This window comes from Grampus griseus (genome assembly GCF_964374135.1).
Source record: "Grampus griseus genome assembly, chromosome: 2".
NCBI classification, from domain to species: domain Eukaryota; kingdom Metazoa; phylum Chordata; class Mammalia; order Artiodactyla; family Delphinidae; genus Grampus; species Grampus griseus.
The window spans coordinates 44,750,238-44,775,317 of NC_139018.1; the positions used below are offsets into that span (position 1 = coordinate 44,750,238).

Consider the following 25,080-nt stretch of genomic DNA (forward strand, 5'->3'; position numbering starts at 1 on the left):
GCAATCAGAGAAAGAATAAAAAACCCAAAGTTAGCAGAAAGAAAGAAAACATAAAGATCAGAAATAAATGAAAAAGAAATGAAGGAAACGATAGCAAAGATCAATAAAACTAAAAGCTGGTTCTTTGAGAAGATAAACAAAATTGGTAAACCATTAGCCAAACTCATTAAGAAAAAAAGGGAGAAGACTCAAATCAATAGAATTAGAAATGAAAAAGGAGAAGTATCAACTGACACTGCAGAAATACAAAGGATCATGAGAGATTACTACAAGCAACTATATGCCAATAAAATGGACAACCTGGAAGAAATGGACAAATTCCTAGAAATGCACAAACTTCCAAGACTGAACCAGGAAGAAATAGAAAACATGAACAGACCAATCACAAGCACTGAAATTGAAACTGTGATTAAAAATCTTCCAACAAACAAAAGCCCAGGACCAGATGGCTTCACAGGCGAATTCTATCAGACATTGAGAGAAGAGCTAACACCTATCCTTCTCAAACTCTTGCAAAATATAGCAGAGGGAGGAACACTCCCAAACTCATTCTATGAGGCCACCATCACTCTGATACCAAAACCAGACAAAGATGTCACAAAGAAAGAAAACTACAGGCCAATATCACTGATGAACATAGATGCAAAAATCCTCAACAAAATACTAGCAAAGAGAATCCAACAGCATATTAAAAGGATCATACACTATGATCAAGTGGGGTTTATCCCAGAAATGCAAGGATTCTTCAATATTCACAAATCAATCAACATCATACACCATGTTAAGAAACTGAAAGAGAAAAACCATATGATCATCTCAATAGAGGCAGAAAAAGCTTTTGACAAAATTCAACACCCATTTATGATAAAAACCCTCCAGAAGGTAGGCATAGAGGGAACTTTCCTCAATATAATAAAGACCATATAAGACAAACCCACAGCCAGCATCGTCCTCAATGGTAAACAACTGAAACCATCCACTAAGATTAGGAACAAGACAAGGTGGCCCACTCTCACCACTATTACTCAACATAGTTTTGGAAGTTTTAGCCACAGCAATCAGAGAAGAAAAAGAAATAAAAGGAATCCAAATCGGAAAAGAAGAAGTAAAGCTGTCACTGTTTGCAGATGACATGACACTATACATAGAGAATCCTAAAGATGCTACCAGGAAACTACTAGAGATAATCAATAAATTTGGTAAAGTACCAGGATACAAAATGAATGCACAGAAATCTCTTGCATTCCTATACACTAATGATGAAAAATCTGAAAGTGAAATTAAGAAAACACTCCCAATTACCATTGCAACAAAAAGAATAAAATGCCTAGGAATAAACCTACCTAAGGAGACAAAAGACCTGTATGCAGAAAGTTATAAGACACTGATGAAAGATATTAAAGATGACACAAATAGATGGAGAGATATACCATGTTCTTGGATTGGAAGAGTCAACACTGTGAAAATGCCTATAGTACCCAAAGCAATCTATAGATTCAATGCAATCCCTATCAAACTACCACTGGCAGTTTTCACAGAACTAGAACAAAAAATCTCACAATTTGTATGGAAACACAAAAGACCCCAAATAGCCAAAGAAATCTTGAGAAAGAAAAATGGAGCTGGAGGAATCAGGCTCCCGGACATCAGACTATACTACAAAGCTACAGTAATCAAGACAGTATGGTACTGGCACAGAAACAGAAATACAGATCAGTGGAACAGGATAGAAAGCCCAGAGATAAACCCACACACATATGGTCACCTTATCTTTGATAAAGGAGGCTAGAACATACAGTGGAGAAAAGACAGCCCCTTCAGTAAGTGGTGCTGGGAAAACTGGACAGTTACATGTAAAAGAATGAAATTAGAACGTTCCCTAACACCATACACAAAAATAAACTCAAAATGAATTAAAGACCTAAATGTAAGGCCAGACACCCATCAAACTCTTAGAGGACAACATAGGCAGAACACTCTACGACATAAATTACAGCAAGATCCTTTTTGACCCACCTCCTAGAGAAATGGAAATAAAAATAAACAAATGGGACCTAGCGAAACTTCAAAGCTTTTGCACAGCAAAGCAAACCATAAACAAGATGAAAAGACAACCCTCCGAATGGGAGAAAATACTTGCTAATGAAGCAAGTGACAAGGATTAATCTCCAAAATTTACAAACAGCTCATGCAGCTTAATATTACAAAAACAAACAACCCAATCCAAAAATGCACAGAAGACCTAAACAGACATTTCTCCAAAGAAGATATACAGATGGCCAACAGACACATGAAAGAATGCTCAACATCATTAATCATTAGAGAAATGCAAATCAAAACTACAATGAGGGCTTCCCTGATGGCACAGTGGTTGAGAGTCCGCCTGCCGATGCAGGGGACACGGGTTCGTGCCCCGGTCCGGGAAGATCCCACATGCCGCGGAGCGGCTGGGCCTGTGAGCCATGGCCGCTGAGCCTGTGTGTCCAGAGCCTGTGCTCTGCAACGGAAGAGGCCACAACAGTGAGAGGCCCGTGTACTGAAAAAAAAAAAAAAAAAAAAAAAAAAAAAAAAACTACAATGAGATATCATCTCACACCAATCAGAATGGCCACCATCAAAAAATGTACAAACAATAAATGCTGGAGAAGGTGTGGAGAAAAGGGAACCCTTTTGCATTGTTGGTGGGAATGTAAATTGATACAGGCACCATGGAGAACAGTATGGACGTTTCTTAAAAAAGTAAAAATAGAACTACCATACAACCCAGCAATCCCACTACTGGGCATATACCCTGAGAAAACCATTATTCAAAACGAGTCACGCACCAAAATGTTCATTGCAGGTCTATTTACAGTAGCCAGGACACGGAAGCAACCGAAGTGTCCATCAACAGAGGAATGGATAAAGAAGATGTGGCACATATATACAATGGAATATTACTCAGCCATAAAAAGGAACGAAACTGAGTTATTTGTATTGAGGTGGATGGACCTAGAGACTGTCATACAGAGTGAAGTAAGTCAGAAAGAGAAAAACAAATACCGTACGTGAACACATATATATAGTATCTAAAGAACAAAATCAAAAGGTCTGAAGAACCTAGGGGCAGGACAGCAATAAAGACGCAGACACAGAGAATGGCCTTGAGGACACGGGGAGGGGGAAGGGTAAGCTGCAACAAAGTGAGAGAGTGGCATGGACATATATACACTACCAGATGTAAAATAGATAGCTAGTGGGAAGCAGTCGCATAGCACAGGGAAATCAACTTGGTGCTTTGTGACCACCTAGAGGGGTGGGATAGGGAGGGTGGGAGGGAGGGAGCTGCAAGAGGGAAGAGGTATGGGGACATATATATATGTATAACTGATTCACTTTGTTATACAGCAGAAAGTAACTCACCATTGTAAAGCAATTATACTCCAATAAAGATGTTAAAAAAGAAAAAAAAAGCTGTAGCAATTTTTAAATCGAGGATAATGATAAAGAGATGATTCTTTGCAAGAACAGAAGGCTCCAGCTTCACAATGAATGTGCAGTGGAGATATGCCACCATTGTCTCTAAGAGCCAGGCTGGACAGACAGACAGTGAGTGCTGCAAAAAGACCCCACTGAAGTCTACAAAATTAGCTTGAACTAATGAGTTCACACTGAAATTTGTATTATTAGTTTTTACCACTTCTCCCAGTTACGGTTACATTATTCACTGCCTGATAAGGAAGAGTTTTAATATCTCATCAAGCAGTAGAGCCATCCCAGTGGGAACAGCTTAAGAGCAGTCCTGGTTGTAACAACTACATTAAATAGCCCCAATTCTTCTCTGAACTGTCACTCCTAGACCACTGATATTTTCCATTCTGAAATAATGCCAACTGGAACAAAGTGATATTCAATTACTTCTTAAAAGTAAAAACACCCAAAAAAGGAGATTTCAATAAAGCACAATCTAAGAAGGGAAAACCATGATGAAGAGTTTTCCACAGTAATATTGCTAAATTTAAACCACGTTACCAGCAAAATATTTACTTATCAGGCAGCATCACCATCCCCACCACAACCATCTACTATTTACTGATTAAATAAGAGCAAAATCGTTACCCCACATCATTAAAAAGTAAATGAACGAGCATAAATTGACTTAAATTCTCAGTCATATTCTGCCACTCCCTCTGCTAAACACCCTTCAATGTTTCCCCTTGGAAAAAAATCCAAATTCTCCAAGCAGGACCCCAAGAGCTCTAGACCTCCCTGCTCGCCTGGCTAACTCCTCTTTACCGTTCAGCTCGCAGCTCACAGGCCACTTCCTCAGAGATCCTCCCCCTTCCACCCAGACTAAACTCTGTGCCTCCTCTTCTCATAGCGCTGCATTCTTTTTCCGCACCATGCTTTTCAAAATATTCAGATAAATGTGTATCCACCTGATTACTTATTGTTTGCCTACTCACGAGACGATTAGCTCCACGCGGACATGTTTTGGTCCCTGTAGTACATCCAATACCTAGATGATGGCTGGCCACAGAAAAGGACTAGATAAATATACGTGGATGAATAAATTGCTAAATGCCCTATATCTATGTAATAGACCTGCTAAAAGTAAAACAGGGCTTCAGGTTTTTCTTTTAACACCTTACATAACAGAAGAAATATCTTTGAGTATTACTATTTCAAGAGCAAATATGTACACAAATGAAGATTACACAAATCGTGATTACACAAATAGCAATTACACAACAGTGGCACATACTTGCCACCCTCATCTGACTTAGCTTGGACGCGGGGACGCATGGAAGACTAAGAGGGCCCATTTCCCAGCTGCCACTGCCATCAGCAAAGGGGTCTCCCTGGTCTGCCCCCAGACTGTGGGGCAGAAGGAATGACTGGGGCAGAGGGAAGAAAAAGCATAGTCAGAGGCCAAGCACTCCAATTCTAACAATGGTAACCACGCCACCCTTCCAGAGCTCACGTGCACACCTCCAGTGAAAGATGACCCTTTCGTTACCAATACTGCAGAATCACAAATTTCACAGGAAAGCACTGCTGGTTCCGATCAAACAGCCTCTGCCAAGTACTACCACACACCCTGGCCTTCTGATGGGAAATAGGGTGAGAGAGAAGGAAGATGAGAAAAACAATCCGGCAGGGCCTGGGAAGGGCCCAGAGCCAGGGACGCACAAAGAAGGGTGAGAAAGGGAATCTGGGGTGAAGTTAACACATAACGGGAAGAGCCAAGTGGGCTAACAACCGTGGCAAATAAGGACAGGCTAAAGGGCTGGATGCTCTGATGAGATCTGATAAGGAGAGTATATGTGTACACGAGTAGAATGAACTGGAGGTTATGGTAACTTACAAGTGACAATGGGCTATAAGGTCCACTGTATCTGTGGGAAATGTGGAACAGGAGTGACAGTCCTTGAAACTGAAAGAGTTACAGCAGTATGCACCGCGAATGCTCACGTTCGGTTGAATACAGCCTGGGGAGTCACAGAGACTAAGGTGGGGACGGAGTCAGCGAAACATGCAGAAGGGTGATCTATAGGTCAGTGAGGGCAGGAGGCAGGGGAAGAGACAGCTTAGATGAATAATGTAGGGTTACAAAAGAAGAGACTGAAATGGAAACAAAATGAAATCATTTCTAATGCCATGAACTGGAAAAGATGGAAAAAGAACATATTACTGAAAAACCAGGATTCAGTTAAGGTGAGGTAGTAGAAGGAGCATTTGAAGAAAAGGTTAAATATCTAAGAGACTTTGTCTAGGGGGCCAGCAGAGCAGGTGGCAGCAGGAGCGGCCGGGCAACACGGTCCGGGGATGGAAGCTTGAGGCGGAACAGGAGGAGGGAGGGATTTGTGACTAAGGTGCTAGGTTCAGGTAGGATGACATACTATGCACAAGGCCCCCAACATACAGGTACCGAGATAAATAAGAGAAAGGCGATATGGGGTAAGTGATCAGCTCACAATAAATATGCCTGGTCCATTCATCTCCCTTGGACATGGTTGACTGACACTGTACGGGCCTATCAGATTCTCCTTCCTGAAAATTAAAAACCTTTCAAAGTGACTGAAGGTAGTTGGAGGCACTTTATAACACCCTGGAAAGAACATCTATGTTAACTCCTGTGGATACTCTGGTTCTCTTCTCTCACAAAACCTGGTTACTCACATTTTCCCCCGATTCTGAGAGCTGTGCCTACCCTAACCTTTAATAATGTCTCCATGTTTGCTTTGTTTGTTTTCGCCAGAATCATTTCTGTTGCTTATAACCAAAGTATCTTTCCTGATTTAACATGGCTTCTGCCCATAGCTAACTCATTTTATAAATGAGGAAACGGAGGCCCTGAGAATGTATTTCTTTTTACAGGTTATAAGACCAAAACGTGGGACTTCCCTGGTGGCACAGTGGTTAAGCATCTGCCTGCCAGTGCAGGGGAAATGGGTTCGAGCCCTGGTCCGGGAAGATTCCACATGCCACAGAACAGCTAAGCCCATGCACCACAGCTACTGAGCCTGTGCTCTAGAGCCCACGAGCCACAACTACTGAAGGCTGCATGCCTAGAGCCCGTGCTCCGCAACAAGAGAAGCCACCGCAGTGAGAAGCCCGTGCACCACAACGAAGAGCAGCCCCTGCTCGCTACAACTAGAGAAAGCCCGCGCGCAGCAGCCAAGACCCAACACAGCCAAAAATAAACAAATAAACTTATGTTTTAAAAAAAGACCAAAACCCAATTGTCCCTACTATACCACTCTCAGCGATTTTTTTTAAAACAGATTTAGACAGACAGCTTCCAAAAGACTTATAATCCAAATAACGTCAGCTAAAATCTAGGTATAAAGGTAAAACAGAAAAAGCTAAAACTGGAGCCGATGGAGGTGGCTAATGAGTCTGGAAGAGCCACGATCTTCTAATAGTAGCTAGTGGAGGATACAGTTCATATTCTATTGTAACATGAAGCCTGTGTAACGGAAGATTTCTATAAATTTTTTTTAAATATCTGAAGCCATTGTATTAATATAAAATTTGGATTAAAAAAAAGTAAATGTAAAAAGGTACAGAGCCAGAGAAAGGAAAGATAAATATCAACATATAGACAAAATTATAAAGAACGTGTCTATAATATCAGAATATTTTTGGCATCATCACATGCTTAAAAACATTTGTCTTGGTATCCTTCCCCTCCAAATATTTTGGGCCTATAAAACACTTCTCATACTTCCTTGACCTTCCAAGATTCTGTGGCCATTTCACTTCCTCCTTTTCTCAGAATCTCTGTAAGGCTGATTTCCTTTGTTTACCCTGTCAAGTGTCCTTTCCTTCCTAAAACTTTCACTTTATTTCCCTTTTTCTAGCCTAAAACTTGGCCACTATGTATTATTCTTTCCTGTTTCCCTGGTGTTTGATATTTTCTCATCTAACCATTCCCTCCCGAATACAGGACAATCTGAATTGGCACATTCTCACAAACTTTTTCCGTGGCGCTGCCTCAGAAAGAACGACAGGAACTTTTTAGAAAAACGTTAACAGAGGTGATCGGTTGCTAAGACTGAGTATAAATACCACATATGCTTCCATGAAGCTGTTCATTTCTCTTTGAACCACGGGTTTTCAGTAAAAAATGGGAAGCAAGTCTCTTATTTATTCCACATGGTCCAAACCTATTATGATAAACAAACATGTAGAGCCAGTGCTCCATATGAAATACCTCAGGTAAATATAATTATTTTATAAAAAGGAAACTATGGGCTTCCCTGGTGGCACAGTGGTTGAGAGTCCACCTGCCGATGCAGGGGACACGGGCTCGTGCCCCGGTCCAGGAAGATCCCACATGCTGCGGAGCGGCTGGGCCCGTGAGCCATGGCCGCTGAGCCTGCGCGTCCGGAGCCTGTGCTCCGCAACGGGAGAGGCCACAACAGCGAGAGGCCCACGTACCGCAAAAAAAAAAAAGTTTTTAATAAATAAATAAATAAAAAGGAAACTATATTACACATTAAGTAATGTATTTAATTAAAAGATAATCTAATAGACTATATCAGCCAGAATGGAAGTTCAGGGTTCCCCTCCACTTATATATCAAAAAACAAATGAAATAATCATAAAAAAATGAACATTTTATATATTTCAAACTTACAAGAGGAATATGTATCATAGACTGCTTATAGCACTTAGCTCTGTCTACTTCCAATCTTTCTAATAATTACACAAATTCAATTCCATGTACATGTAGATTATGTGAAAACACCCACTCCTTAAGTAACAGAAGGGAAACAGCAAATCTTAGTGAGGTTTATATCAAAATTTAACATAAAAACTCTCTTCAGGATAAAGAACATCATTTATCTTTCAACCATAACTATTCTAAATTGATAATATGCTGATTCCACTATATCCTAAATCAGTGGTTCATTATGGGGTGAGGACTGGGGGACAGACGGGAGGGGTGGGGAGGGGTGGGAGGGGAGGGAGGGGACATGTGGCAAGCCCTGGAGCTACTTTTGGTTGTCTCCATGTGGTGGCAGTTGGGGGCTGGGGGGCTGAGGTGCTACTGGCATCTAGTGGGCAGAGGCCAGGGATGCTGCGAAACATAGAATGCACAGGACAGCCCTTCACAACAAAGATTATCCAGCTCAAATGGCTGAGAAACTGTCCCACAGAGAAATGAGACCCAAAGAGAAGAGCAGCTGATCAGGAATAACCATGAGTCACCGCCGGCCCTCTCGGTTCCAAGGAGCCCCTACCTTGGATGCCTGCGGCGTGGATATCACATGGACCGTGCTGGGTTTGACTCCGTTAGCCTTCGGCCGCTTGTAGAGAGCAAATCTGCTTTTCCTCCGGCCTCTGTCTCCATTAGGTAAAGTACCATTGTACCTATAAACAGGGATGAGAGGTATTTGTAGATTTTCAAGGCATTAAGAATAAAAGTTCGATGGCCTAAGGGAAAAGACAGGAATGCCCACAAAGACTTGCCCACTAACCGCCCCACAAAAGGGACACGGAACAGACGGTTCACAGACGTCAGCTATGATGAAGTTCAAATCCCTTCCGGAAACTTAATTGAAGAGTGATGTACAAAGTAATTACAGGTTTCCTATTCTATAAAGTCAGACTCTTCAAATCTTTTCAGAAGAGACCGAGTATAAAATAAGCAAATGAAAATTCTGCAGAGGCCGTATTAGTGCTGGTTCAACTCAGCAAGCGCAGTCCTAATGGGCCCCGGAGAAACACTCGAGAAATATTTTTAAATGAACTAGTTAGAAACTAGCATTCTAATTAAACCTCATCTCTCATTCGCAAATCATGTTAATGTCTGTAGGATCTTTATTTGTAAGACCCAATTTAGTTACTTGCATTCTTAAAAGTTCGGAATTCTCCACCTTCATTCCCATTGCTATTTGAACCCTATACTGTCAGGTTAGCAAAAACTAGCCTGCAAAATTAAACATAAAGTATGACTCTACAAGAATGTTGACCATTAAAAAGCCCAAAGGTAAATAAAAAAGATGAGTTTTAGTCCACAAACTAACAAATATCTCTAAAAGTCACCTGGAAAACACTACTGTCCTTAGCAGATTTCCTGAATTAATACCTTAAGCCGGTACCAGTGTTTAAAAGAAATGCAGGATTGCAGGAGGGTTTCCGTTTTCACCTGTATTTTCTAACTCTGGATTAAGGGTCCCTGTACGTTCTGACCGCTTCTCATGCTGCCACACTGCCATGTCTATTCTCCAACTCCCTCTTGGCAGAAGTTCTTTTCAAGAAGAGAACCGAAAGAAGGAAGGCAATTGTTTCAAATCTGTGTGGATAAACATAACAGCTCCAAAGCTCCCTCGGAGCAGCAAAGTCAGGGGCAGTGCCTGTGGTGTAGCGGCTCCACCCTCTCCTGGAAGTCTTGCCTTTGCCACTTGTCCGTCAATCCCAGAGATCATGGTGGCCATGATCTCTGGGTGGGACACAAGGCCCACTGAGAACAGTGAAAGTCAGAACAAGGGGTTTGTGGTGTTTGTTTTACAATTCAGTAGCTATAGTATGACAATGGATTTAAATTATCACCAGAAATTATTCCTGCTGTGTTTTTAATGTCTCCATTTCCATCACAAAGGAACGTCAGCAACAAGAAAATGCCTCTAGAATACAAAAATAATTTGTTTCAAGTTTTATTCCTCTCCTTTTTCTGAGGCAAGATCAGAATAATGTGCATTGTTTTCTTAAACATATCTGTGATCACTACTACAAAGAACATATCCATGAGTAAACAACCATTATAAACTCCCTCTGTCCTAATATATTTCCGTGTCACTTAAACCAAGATGAGCATCCTGTATTAAGAGAAACATACGTGAATCAATCAAAGGCAGGGCTATAAACAATTAAGGGACATTTTCACCACTGTGGCCTAGAGGCAATTGGTACAAGATCTGGCCAGGCTCCTTGTGACCCTCACACTTGCCCAGCTCTCCGCTGCATCTTTCTCTCAACTATATACTGCTGGTCAAGGATAGCGAACCTAGTAAGAGCACGGCAGGTGCTTTTGAAGAGATCTGCTCACCATGACATCCCTTCTCAGGAATCCGGCCCTGAACTCCCTAAGGGGAGCCCCGGCATCATGTCTGAATGAAACGGCCAGGCCAGCATCCTCCCCACCACCCTGGAGCTGAAGAGCTGGAGGCAGACATCTGGGCCGAGCTGGCCAATGACATTCTCATCCTGGAAAACGCAAAGCCGGACGAGAGACAACCGCCAGTCTGCGTGGGTGGCCAGAGCTGCAAACTGGAAGCACGGGAGCTGTGGGGATGTCACAGTCTGTTCCGTGATGAAGCAGCAGAGAAGTGAGGAGTGAAACAGATGAACAGAGACAAGCAACAAAAAGAGATGGAAAGAGGGTCCTTAAGGGCTTCTATTGGCCCAGATGTACTCTGACCCTTGTTGGTGAAATTCTTTTTAGTTTCAGCTAACTCAGGTTGGTTTCTGCTACTTGCAACCCCAAAGCCATATCTAATATAAAGGTGAAAACACAAAAACCAGAAATGTCAACCTTAACATATGCAAAAGCATTTTCATTTCAACTGCCTGAGCAGAGATGCACAGATATTTCAGGTTAAGCAAATATGCCAGTCCACTTAATATGCCTGCTTACTTAATACATCTACATGACACCCAGTGAAAAACCGTGCTGGAAATAATTAAGGTAAGAGCGGAGAAAACAGTGTCACGATGAGAAAAGTTTCAAATCAGGTTAAGCTACATGGTCATTCGTTCAATATTTATAATGCTAAGTACTAGAGCTGCAACGATGAATATCAACCAACCCGTGTTCAGAGCTCTCCACTTAAAAGCAGAGAAAGACATAAAAACAAGCATGATAAAACACTTGTGCAACAAGATGCACTAGTCATTCAAAGCACGTGGGAAGAGCCATGTCGGAAGCCCTCACAGAGCAGACAGTGTGAACTTTCTTGGAATCTGAACAAGATGACTAAATGGGGAATGCAGGGCAATCGTATGTACAAAGGCAAGGAGTGGTTCAGTGCTGTGGGAGCATGGAGTTCAAGAGGACAGACGCAGAGGGCTAGGAGGGTAAAAGGTGGGCAGGGCCCAGATTACAACCCCCTGATGCTCCATGACGAGGGGCATGGCCTTTCACCCTAAGAAGAATGGGAGTTGGTAAGATGTAAGCAAAGGACTAACATGATTGCATATAAAGTAATCACGAGGGCAGCAGCATGCAAGACGCACATCCGGATTCGAGTCAGGATGACTGGATGGGAGAACTGTCCTAACCTGAGGAGGAAGGTAGTGGGTGGCCCTCAGAAAGACAGGTCCATGTCCCAGAACCTGTGAAGGTGACCTTACTTGGAAAAAGAGTCTCTGCAGACGTAGTTAGGGATCTGGAGATGAGATCATCCTGGATTGCTGGGGGCCCTAAATCCAGTGACTAATGTCTTTAGGAGACACACACAGGGAAAGAGAGGAGACGACCAGGTGAAGATGGAGGCAGAGACTGGAGTTAGACGATCACAGGCCAAGGAACGCCTGGAGCCACCACAAGCGGGAAGAGGCAAAGGAGAACCCTCCCCCAAGGCCTTCAGAGGCAGCACGGCCTTGCGGACACCTTGATTCCAAGACGTGAGGCCTCCGGAACTGTGGGAGAACAAATTCTGCTGAGAGTTGTTTTCAATGCTAGATGAACATGAGAATTACCAGGGAAGCTTCATAAAAATATGCGTGCCTAAGTCAGAAGAGATGCTGATTCAGTAGCTCTGGGACGGAACTTTTAAAAGTTCCACAGGTGATCCTTACTTGCAGCTACAGTTGAGGACCCTGGTTTTAAAGGCAAAAAATCAATAGTAATTGGTGACCTATGATGTGGCCGCACCAAGTGAGGGACAGAGAAAGGGAATATCACATAGGCTCCCGGCCAAGGCCAAGGCGACGGCACTATTAGAAATAGGAATTACAGGGACATCCGGGGAAGACGTGTATGAGGCAAGAGAAGTTATAAACTTGGGTGCCTGCACCATACAGGTGTGGAAGTTAAAATCATGAGAGCAAATGAGATTACTCACGAAAATGTACAGAATAAAGTAAAGAAGGCAAGGACAGACCCTGGGAAAGATGACCATTTAAAGAAATAAACCGTAATTCACAGAACTATTCGTCAAAAAAGTGACTTTCAACATATGTAAATTTCAAACAAAATAAATACCTTTTATATCTTCAAAAAAATAAAGAAATAAACCCTTCTTAGTCATAGGTAGAAGGACCAGGACCAGTAGAAAGTTGCATTACCAAAGATAGGAGAAGAGAGAATTTTAACAGTGTTTAATCAGTTAAGAGGCCAGTCAGAAATGCGCAAGTATGATTTGGAAAAGAACAGGTCATTGGTGACATCACCCCCCTTCAGAGCAAACCAGCAACGCAAAAACAAGCAAAGCCCTCCAGCGCCGAGCCTCACTGTGAGCCTACCCTCTCCTTCCCAGCTTCTCACGGCCAAGAACCTCAAAAGAGGGCTCCACACCCACCGTCCCAATTCCCTACCTGTTGACTCTTCAGCCCACCGTTGTTTGCCTCCAAATCTAAAGGTACATTTGCTCATAAAGGCAAAAAAGTACTATTCCATGAAAGAGGGTCAGAATGCTGTCTGGCCCTGCAAGCTTTTCAGCCAGCAAGTTTGCAGAAATAAGATTTCCAAGTGCTGCGGCCATACCTATCTCAGCTGCTAAACAAGGGTATTTTGATTCAAACCCACAAGTTGCCTTTCAAGCTTCAAATTAAAAAAAAAATTCTGGAGACTAAAAAAATCCACTTATTTAGTAAATGTGTGATGAAAATGTAGCTCTTCATATACGCAGGGCAAATAGGTGGTAAAGGTATTTGGAAGCTTCAGAGGACAATGAAAAACCCTTGTAAGAAACCTCACAAGGTAAGAAATGGTGTTTCTTGGTTTCAAATTCAGAGTTCACACATTAATTCTTTTAAATAGCATTTGCTGTGCATTTACTATGTGCCAAGAAACCTTGTAAGGGAGGCTCCTCGTGGGCAGATAAGAGGCTTGAATGACTGGAACACGCATAAATTGCACGGCTGGGAAGGGGCAGATGGGACTCAAGTCTACATCTGGTTTTGTCTGACTCCATATTTCATACTCTTTCCAGTAGCCAACACTGACAATTTTTAAATTCAAGGCATTTCCTGGCAAACACCACAAAGATACATTCTTGAGAAGATGCCTGCCACCTAAAAAATGCATTTGTCAAAAAGAATTTTCTATAGGAAATAACAACAAGAGAGGGCGTGCCAGGGGCTCCCAGCCACACTTCGGAGGCATCACATTTGATCTTAACCAGTCTGAACTCACGGAGCAGCACCTGTGTGGGCTACAGAAGTGAAGCGTCATCAGCATCAAACGGCCACATTCCAGAGGCAGCCCAGCTTCCCATTATAGACTGAAGCCTCTGCCCTCCCTCGAAAGCAGTATCTCTGTCACCTGCACATATAAATCACAAGCAACTACTGTAGCTAAGACAGACTGTACACTGCAGATGAACAGGCCGGGGACACTAGCGACAAGAGATGTGAAGGGCACTGGAGTCTGATAAACCCCTGCACCGTGGCCCCCCGGTCTCAAGGAGTGCACATCAATTCACCACGATAGTGAATGCACTAACACACTGCCGCAACCATGCATATGAAGATGCACGTAAACCAGTAAGTGCCTGACACTGGCTTTACATCATTACAGCCCGAACTCCTCATTATTTAAGCTATCAGATGCATCTGGACTTGCACTGCCCGACTGAACTCCATACATAAAGCCCAGGGACACAACAATATCTATTTTCCTGTGCCTAACAAATGCTGCGTATTGTACGGTTTCATAAAATAAATAGTAGACTTTCATTTCCAGCCAGAGAGCTAACTGTGGCAGCACCATTACAATCTACTCCCTCTGGGGATAACCTGCTGCAGCTTTTTAAACATCAATTCATTCAGAAAATCTTCCTGGGCTTGGCCTCCGAATGAAAATTCTCAATGCCCCATTTCTGGTTGGAAATGGTCTCTGCTCCAAGTAGCTACTTCAGAGCTATTGAATATGAAAATATATTTATATATAAAATATGTAGATGCATATATTCATTCAAGATAGCATCAAGCGAAGTACATGGGGTGAGCCAGGCCCACGGCTGTGTGCTGAGGGGCTAAGGATACGAGACACCCTGTCTCTTAACAGACTCAGTCAGGTGGAGAAGACAGATCAGGTGACAGATAGTTATAAAACAATACTGATAAGTGCCAATGAAAGTGAGTTAGAAAACACAATGGAAAAAAAAAATCAGAACAGTAACTTTGGGATTACTTTAGGACACGGTCATAAGTCTTGGCATGCCCTACATGTGTGATTCAAGTCATGGAACCTTACTAATAGTCTTCACCAACCCTGTGTGACACCACCAGTCAATCTCCCATTTATCTCACACCATTTGGACTGGATGCTCTTTGAGGAGTTTCCTATTTCTTTGTGTACCCTCCCTTCACCTCTACGTGGTACCTTAAAACCAAGGAGGGGATCGATGAAACAGTCGCCACATTAATATGGAAATAATGATAGTGGTGTAAGGGATAAAGAGAGGAGTTCTAGCTCCAACTCTTTTCCTAGCTGGTGCTGTGAACTTACCTAAGATGGGACTGCTTCCTCAGCTACAAAGACAGCAACACAAAATAACAAGTTCAATTTTAAAAAGAGATTCCCAAACCTCTTTCAAACATTTCAATCTGATATGGACAGAGAAGGCATTTCATCCAACTCAAGTACCAGGATCCTGTCTAAGAAGGGTGAAGGTTGTGGCTATCGTTTTAACAACTGGCTTTGATCTGCTGCTACACTTCCAAAGACCCCTCAAATCTTTATGGCAGTTGAGGTGTGGCAGTTACAGCTACAGGTTGAGGTTTGCCTTATCTTGAGGTTTTTTAGCTTCCCTAGACCAAAACAGTTCCCAAGGCAAAACATTAAAACGTTCTTTCTATCAGGAACGCAGTACTGCTCCCACACGCAGCTTTTCAGCCGTTCTTCCAGGATTTATACACCCACACACTCTCATCCAGCCCCACTACAGCAAAAGGTACAGCAGGAAGGCCAGAGGGAGACCCCATCCTGGCTCTGCGTCCCATCCCATATTTGCACAAGTCCCTGAACATCTCAGAACCTCACTTTCCCTCCCCATAAAGTAGGAAGAAGGCCTAACATTCTACCACTTGGATTCTGGAGCAGCGTGGTGGTGGGAGATGAGGGCAAAGCTATCCAGAAAGGCCCTGACCCCAGCCTCATCAGCACCGCATCTGCAATGACCAGGGCAGGGACTCTGTTCTCTCCTGCATTCATTCAACTCCTATGACTCTGAAGGCCACACTTCCCTACTTGCTTCTTCCTCCAACCAGCCCATACGAAAGAAAAGAGCATGGAAAGCAAATCCAGTCCACCTAAAACAGAGGAACTGTTTATGAAAAGAAAAATATTTCTTATCTAATACTTAGCCATCTGGTTCTTTGAGGTCATTCTCCTCCCTTTGTCATCTCAAATTGGTACTGTCACTAAAAAACACAAGATAAAGATTTTTTACTGTATTGAATCTCTGATTTTTGAGCATTGCTGGGAGGCCAACAGTAGAGCGTTTTTACTGAATACTGGAAGGTACGCAAAACATCAGGAATAGAAAAGGCTATTTATGTTACTCTTAAAACACTGATGACTAACGTCTTTTATTCTGCCGTTGGCGCCAACAGTCCAAAATATCTCTGATTAAATACATATTAATATAGTATTCGTCATTTATGTCAAAGAATCTTTTTTACCCTATGGGTGAAAAATATTTTTCAAGTATTACCCTGCAGTAATTTTTGATTCCTAAAAGAGAAAATATCACACAAAGGGAAAAAGCCAAAGTATAGCAAGAAATGAATCTGATATAGTACAAGATTTGTACAATTCACGAATCAGGTAAAGACATCATTTTATCCTATTCCTGAATTAGTACCATCTTTTTCTTGGGCGGGGGGTGGTCTGAGTCATAGCTCTGCCATTAGTAGCTATGTGTTTTACCTGTTTTGTAAATTGAAGTATAGTTACTTTACAATGTTGTGTTAGTTTCAGATGTACAGCAAAGTGATTCAGTTACACACACACACACACGCACACACCTGTTCTTTTTCAGATTCTTTTCCATTACAGGTTACTATAAAATATTCAATATAGTTCCCAGTAGGTCTTTGTTGTTTATTTTATATATAGTAGTGTGTATCTGTTAATCCCAAACTCCTAATTTATCTCCCCCCCAATTCCATAACCATAACCATAAGTTTGTTTCCTATGTCTGTGAGTCTATTTCTGTTTTGTAAATAAGTTCATTTGTATCATTTTTCTAGATTCCACATATAAGTAATATCATATGATACTTAAGTAAGTCAGAGACTTACTTCACTTAATATGATAATCTCTAGAATTAGTACCACTTCACACTCCAGACTGCTTTACATAGTTCACCAATTAATAATTTTGAAAACCAAATTAAATCCCACACATTCCTTTTTTAATCACTCCAACATTTGCTTATTTTAGCCTCTCATCACCTAAATGAAGACAGGTATATAAATTGTATGTGGTAGACTGAAATACTGGTCACAGTTCTTCACTCCTCCCTGAAGATATGCCCTTTGACATGACTTTATACCTCCAGTTAACTTCCTTGCCCTGGACTTTGGGTTGGACCATGTGACTTGCTTTAGCCAATGGGATTTTTTTTTTAAGTCCTACAGGATGAGTATACTTTTTTTAAAAATTTACTTATTTAATTTATTTTTTTGGCTGTGTTATGTCTTCTTTGCTGCACATGGGCTTTCTCTAGTTGCGGCAAGTGGGGGCTACTCTTCGTTGTGGCACGCGGGCTTCTCATTGTGGTGGCTTCTCTTGTTGCAGAGCACAGGCTCTAGGCACGCAGGCTTCAGTAGTTGTAGCTCGCGGGCTCTAGAGCACAGGCTCAGCAGTTGTAGCACGTGGGCTCAGCAGTTGTGGCTCACGGGCTCTAGAGCGCAGGCTCAGTAGTTGTGGTGCACGGGCTTAGTTGCTCTGCGGCATGTGGGATCTTCCCGGACCAGAGATCGAACCCGTGTCCCCTGCATTGGCAGGCAGATTCTTAACCACAGTGCCACCAGGGGAAAAAAAAAAAACAAATGGGACACAAGCAGGGGCGTGCACTGTGGTTGGCGGTTGGGATTATCCTCTGTCATGGCCATAGGAAGAGTATGTCCCAGCCAACCTGCCGAGGAGGACGAGTGACACTGGGAGGAGATCCAAGCCGCATACATGCGATGTAAGCAAAGCCACTCCATCACAGCCTAGTGCAGAGCCACCTCAACAACCCACAGTCATGAGAACAAATGACTGTGGTTTCAAGTCGCTGAGTTTGGGGATGATTGGTCACACAGCATTATACGGCAAAAAGTAAATGAATTTCAAAAGCAAATTAACTTAAGTAGCTTCTTCAGTAGTCAAAAACTTTGGTGGACTAAAAACACAAAAATACAAAATATATACCCATTGAAAGTTTTATATAAAGAATACTCTTTCAATATGAAGGAAAAAGTCTAAAATTAGAGATAATTCCAAATGTGTCGCTTTTTAAATTGGCTATAAAGAATGAGATTTTTAAGAAACGCATACTTCGTGCTTCCCTGGTGGCGCAGTGGTTGAGAGTCCGCCTGCTGATGCAGGGGACACGGGTTCGTGCCCTGGTCTGGGAAGATCCTGCATGCCGCGGAGCGGCTGGGCCCGTGAGCCATGGCCGCTGAGCCTGCGCGTCCGGAGCCTGTGCTCCGCAACGGGAGAGGCCACAACAGTGAGAGGCACGCGTACCGCAAAAAAAAAAAAAGAAAAGAAAAAAAAAGTATACTTCTTCAAGAGGGAGACAAAATACCAAATTGGATGTCCTTTCTTTTTTCTTCAGTAAATCATTATGTCAACTAAAATCGGTGGTCCCCCAAATAAGCTACATGATGTGTATGTGAAAAGGACTTCCTCTCTAAGAGTCAAATTTAGACATAAAAGAATTAGGATAAAACTACTAATTATTTGGCAAAGCACTGATTTTTTTCAAACTGTTTACACACAACTTCTACTATAATAAGAGGCCTCTAAAAAGTGAGCATCTCAAAGGACGCTCGAAAAGGAAGCATCTTAAACTAGCACTGGGCCCATCGTCTAATATGTACTAAACTACAGGCATTTCAAATAAAGAACTTGATGGTACAAAGAAATCTGATTTCTCGCCTTAGCACTTATGTAAGTATTAAAGCTAGAAGTAGAAACTAGCAGAGGAATCTCTTCTTAATTTATAACTTATATACTTATAACTTATTATAACTATTCCTAACTACTAAAATAATTCCTTCCAATCTTTTTCTTTTTTTAAATTTCATGGCATGCTTCTCTTACTACTCCTAAAAAGAATCACACTAATGTATGTCTTATTTTTACTAATGTGTATTTACTTTAAACTTTGAGTATGCACAGTGAATTTTTAGAAATTCCTAGAAATACAGACAAGCTAGAGCAAGCAAATCCAACTTTTGAACATTACTGGGCAATGCCCTGACAATTCCTTACTAAAGAGATATGTAATTGATATTGTATGCAAATTCAGTTCTCAAGACAATTTGTTATAAAATATATTAGCTTTATTCAATTACCCATGGCAGAATGGGGGGATGATTTTATATCACACACATAAATACTTTTTAATGAACCACAAAGCATGAAGCCATTTGTGGCTTTACATCATGTACGCTGATGCGACACAGATTCACTCCCTTTCGTACAACTTTTCTAAAGAAGACTGTTTTATTTCTAGAACATTTACACAGAACTAATAGCTGAAACAAGATTAGAAAATATTAGAAATAAAAATGTGCACAAAAATCAAGTTTATTTCAAGAAATGGAAGCCTTCTCTAAAACCTCATTTTATAACAGCCCAGTAGTAGGTGAATCAGGTCAATCACACAAAAGGGCTTCTGAGCCTCTCTGTAGGAAATGACTTTCGTACAACCAACCCCTCCCTCAGTGCTACAGAAGCTTATTATCTAGAAGTTAATTTTGGTCTGGAGCATTAACCCAACAGCTGCAAAAGAAAAAAAAATTCATATTGAAAATATATTAACTTGTCAATTATCACAAATAATACCTGATTTTTAATGGATACCAGCAGGCAGTGAACAGCCATGGGTATCACCTGGATTCAGGGAGTATCTCATCAAGAATTCAAGAACTGGAACACACCAGAGGTTCCCCCAACCCACGCAACTTTCCCAATTTACCAATTCTTGAATTATGAGAAGATTCTTAGGAAATTTCTAGCCATATTCGGAAAAGCACAGTTTGAGAGTTACAAATGACCTTAGATATACACTGGTGCACTGCATAGATCTGCACGGTCCAATATGGTAACCACTAGCTATATGAGGCTATTCAAATTTTAACTACAATTAAATAAAATTAAAAACTGTTCACACCAGCCACATTACAAGTGTCTGACAGCCACATGTGGCCAGTGGCTACCATACGGAACAGCAGAGCTATAGAACATTTCCATCATCACAGAAAGTTCGACTGCACAGTGCTGGCATAATTTCAAGCAAGTCAAATCACAAGCATCTTCAAGATACCCAGCCAATACCTAGTTCAATTCTGCCTTCAGGATTTCTAGAATTTGACAGTTTGGGGACACTGTGTTTCTAAAAGAGTTCCTTGGAATAATGCCAGGGTCTAGAAGGCACTGTCAAACTCCATCTCTCCGCTTGAAGATGTTTGTCTATCAGGTAGTTAAGAAAATGTCCTGGGCTTCCCTGGTGGCGCAGTGGTTGAGAGTCCGCCTGCCGATGCAGGGGACACGGATTCGTGCCCCGGTCCGGGAAGATCCCACATGACGCGGAGCGGCTGGGCCCATGAGCCATGGCTGCTGAGCCTGCGCATCCAGAGCCTGTGCTCTGCAACGGGAGAGGCCACAACAGTGAGGGGCCCACGTACCGCAAAAAAAAAAAAAAAAAACAAAGAAAATGCCCTACTGCCTTTTGAGGGGGGTAAAAAAAGGTGGTATCAAAAAATTTATTTTGTTTGAAGCTGAAACATTTTCTCTAGGGACACATTTTGCCATGTGCAATGTAAGTTCTGGCAAAGTGTGATTCACATATAAAAATTCACTTTATAAACAACTTCTAAATTCAGATTTAATTCATATATTGAAAAGGCATTTGATAGAAGTCTCCATCCATTTCAGATTAATGTTTCTAAGAGTTGAAAATAAAAGAATATTCCCTTCCCATAATTATTTAAAGGCAAAAGAGTAAAATAAAAGCATTTATATTAAAAATCAGGAGCAAAACAAGATGCTTACTATTACCATTTTTATTAAACACTCCTCTAAAAAAATCCTAGTCTAACTAAAAACACTGAATTAGAAATAAGGGGTATTAACTGTAGGAAAAGAAGATATTAAGGTAGTATTATTGCTGTAATAATTAAAACAATGTATTACTTGAGAACAAAAACCACAAACCAATGGAGAAGAAATGTCCCAGAAATAGACCCTTGACTACGTAAGAAAGTAATATAAGATGAAGAAAGGGCCACCAGTCAATGGGAAAGAAATTGGATTATTCAATTGTGTACAGAAACCAACTATCTACTTTGACAAGAAAAAAATTGCTTAGATCTGCATGTTACATTCTACCACAAAACAAATTCTAAAATACTAAAAAGATAAATATGAAAAATAGTCATAAAACCAAAGAAAACAAAGTTGATTATTTATCATATCCTTGAGTCAGTAATAATGTTCTAAACTCAGTTAAAAAAAAAAAAAGAAACTGCAAAGAAAAAGATTGGTACACTTAAATATATAAAAATCTGAAACTTCTGCATGTCAAGAATTGTAAAATTACATGTCCAACAAAACTGGAAAAAACATTGGCAATAATATGACAAAAGCTTAACATCGTTAATAGGTCAATGTTTTTACAAGTAAAAGATAAAACAGACATCCCCAAAGATATGCAATAGAAAAATAAGCAAAGAACATGAATAGAAAATTCACAGAGAAAAAACAATGGCTAATGAACATATTTTTTTTAATGTTCAATCTCATCAGTAATCAAAAAATACAAATTAAAGCAAGATTTCATTATTTGCCAATAAAATTACAAAACTGTTGAAATGACGCAGTTACTCTAATATACCAGTGGTGAGAATGTGAATTGGTACAATCTCTCCGTAAAATAATTTACCAATATGTATCAACACCCTTAATAAAAGTACTCATGTTCTTTGACCTAGTAATTCTAATTTGAGGGAATCTATCCCCACGACATAATTTTGAAACACAGTATAGAGTTGTATGCACAAAGATGTTAACTATGTCATTATTTATAATGGCAAAAGACTGGGAATAACCTAAATGTTCAGTAATAATGGATTAAGTAGATAATGTAATTCTAGATGATGAAATTACATTTACTACAAATTCTTAATAGCAATGAAAAAGGATTTTGAAAACCAGAGAATACAAAATGTGCAAATGGTATGTCTAATATGTTCAAAATATTTAATATTCATAGGGAAACTGAAATAAAAAACAAAACATTAATAGTGATTATTGTTAGAAAGTATCATTATGTGATTTAACTCTTATTTATATTTTTCGATATCTTCTAAACATCTATATTATTTTTTTAAATCAGAATTAAACATTTTAAAAAGCATATATTTCATTAAATAAAGGTGGACTCATTGTTTTAATTTCTAATACAGTATTAATCAATTTAGATCTGAAACAAGACCCAGAAATAAAATCAACCCTGAGGATGGGAAGAGGATTAAATTTATATTCAAAAGAAGGCCACAATGTGTCTAAATTGTTAAATGGACACATTGAAAACACCATTCATGCACAGATATCTCTGGCACACAAGGAGAACTTGGTTTTTCACAGCTGGGGAAGCTGTTACTTTACAAAAAACTCTTCGCACCTATCATTCTTGAACTTGTAAAACTTTTAAAAATTCCCAAGTTTTCTACTTCTACTAGAGATATTCATGACATATATATACTTATTTATTTTATGTATAATCTTAGTCAAACTTCTAACTCGTGTAATTTATCATTAGATTACGAAAACAGTGTCTAGGGCTTAAAGACAGAAACTTTTGAAAAATTTAAATCTGAAACTTCTGTTACCAGATTAATTCCTAAAAGAGAGAATTCTCAGCACCACTCATCAGGCAATGTCAAACTTTCATGTCTTTCCGATGGTTTCTCTCCAGATGAATAGGGTATTAGGCCTTATATTCACACCTTGACTCTGATTCAATTAAGAGCAGGAATTGCAGGCAACTCATACAATTAGCAGCATGATCTGCATTAAACTCTGAGGCAGATCAGGATCTTTCATACTGCCCAAACTAGTACATACAGAGCTCCGTTTTCCAGAAATAGTTATAGCGTCACTAGTCAAATCAATAAATCCAAAAAATTCATTTTCAAGTCAGTCTGTCAAGTGAATTAAAGAAAATTAAGCAGGTTTTTCTGCTCACACCCTTCACAGCTTTTAATATGCTAATGTGCCCTATGAATCGCCAAGCAGAAGACAGGGCAGGCAGTACTTCCCACTGACTTGGTCTAACATCCCACTCTCACGGCACACACGCAGAGCCAACCATTTCCTAGAATAGTGCTCTAAGCGGTCAAGTTTGGGAACTGCCAAGGTAGCTGTGCACATAAACCATGCGGCCCACTGTTACTACAAACACATGGGATAATGTATTGGAGAAAAAGCAGGAGTTAGAAACAACTGGACTGTATATTGCCTTTCCCATTTATAAACATTTTCTAATTAACATCAACTGCAAATGGACTTCACTTTACAGTCATCTTTTTAGTACTACAACTACTATAAGGAAGAAAGAATGTTATAAATTAATATAGTTATAAATAGAATGTTTAATTTACTTCCTTGGTATATTAATGACAAGCCACAGTGAAGGAAGAGCTAGAAATGAGAAATTGAGTGGTCAAAGCCATAAACACAGCTCATAAACCTTTCTCATACTGACTCAAGGGAGGCCTGAACAAGACCTGTGCAAGGCAGGAGCCTAACAGTTCCTGGGACCCACAGTGATTTACAATAAAGCTGTGGCTACCCAGAAACCTCGGCTAATGAGGCAGGCTGAGAGCCCCCGCCTCTGGTTTTCCTTCCATGCAAGAGACTGCTCACTGACCCCCAATACTCATACTCCCTTCTACCTTTTAGAAAAATAATCACAATCGCTGACATGTATATAATGCTTCCTTTGTGCCAGCCACTGCCCTGAATGCTTTCCACATATTAACTTAATGGAATGAATCCTCACCGTATCTCTATGAGGCAGGTGTTTCTACTACCCCCATTTCAAAGACAAGAAAACAGGCACAGAGAGGTGAAGCAACTTCCCCAAAGTCTCACAGCCATTCAGTGGCAGAGCTGGGACTCTAACCAGTCCATCCCAAGTTTCCCTTGCAGCTAGGTGTGGTCATGTGACTGAGACAATGCAGCGGGGCCATAAATGATGTATACAACTTCTGATTCCTCTCCTTAAGGTTGAAAGCACTTTCCCTAACTGAGGCTGGAGCACAGATGGGAGACAGGACCGCTTGTACTCTGAGAGACCAGCTTCCCAAGAGTAACATGAATGCACCTGGGATTCAGAATGACCCTGTGGACTACAGCAACCATGGACTGCTCCATGTTGGGCTTTTTCATGAGAGAGGAAACATCTATTACATTTCAGCTATATTATTTAGGTGTATTTTGTATTTAGGTGTATTTTGTACACCTATATTATTTAGAGATAATCTCTTTATTAAGAGATACTTAACCTCATTTTGTTTTAGCTCAAAACATACTTTGTTTTCTTACATAAACTCTATTAATAATTTGTTTCTTAATAACTTGGTTCTCAGCTTTGGTCCAGATAATAACTATAACTTATTAAATGCTTACTTGACACTGTTCTAAGCACACGTATTAACTCCTCTAATCTTCTTAACAAATCTGTATTGGGGGGGCGGGGACTGTTAATATCCTCACCCAACAGACGAGGAACTGAGGCCCTGGTAAGCAACCTGTCTACCGTCACAGAGCTGGGGTGAAAACCCAAATACTCTGAATAAGTCCTAGCAGAACAGGTATGTTCCAGTGGTTGAGGTATTATCAAGTTCATGGTTAGCAAGTTCAGTCCCCTGAGGAACATACATCACTTACAATACAGTGTTGCTCTAAAATGGGTCTGGGTAAAGTGCAAAGGGAGCACCAAGGATGGAGCACCTGTGCCAGTCAACTATGGGCTAAATAGACACAGGGGTCGAGAGAGAGGTCACAGCAGAGAAAGCTGTAGAGCAGCGCACTGGATGGGAAGTAAAAATTCACCAGGTGGATGGGGGCAGGGGGCAGGAAAAAGCAGAAGGGACTCTATATGCAGAAGCCATGTGGCATTAAACCCCTAAAATTGC

General features: G+C 40.8%; 1 protein-coding gene across 1 annotated transcript in view; it reads right to left on the minus strand.

The window, feature by feature from the left end:
- The window catches only part of PELI2 (pellino E3 ubiquitin protein ligase family member 2), a gene marked incomplete at its 5' end in the record, with an annotated part of 201,845 nt that overhangs the window by 140,957 nt on the left and 35,808 nt on the right, over positions 1-25,080 (minus strand). Inside the window, one exon of the mRNA XM_082649453.1 lies at positions 8,733-8,862. Within this exon, the coding sequence (XP_082505579.1) occupies positions 8,733-8,862 (130 nt within the window). The remainder of the gene's footprint in view (positions 1-8,732; positions 8,863-25,080) is intronic.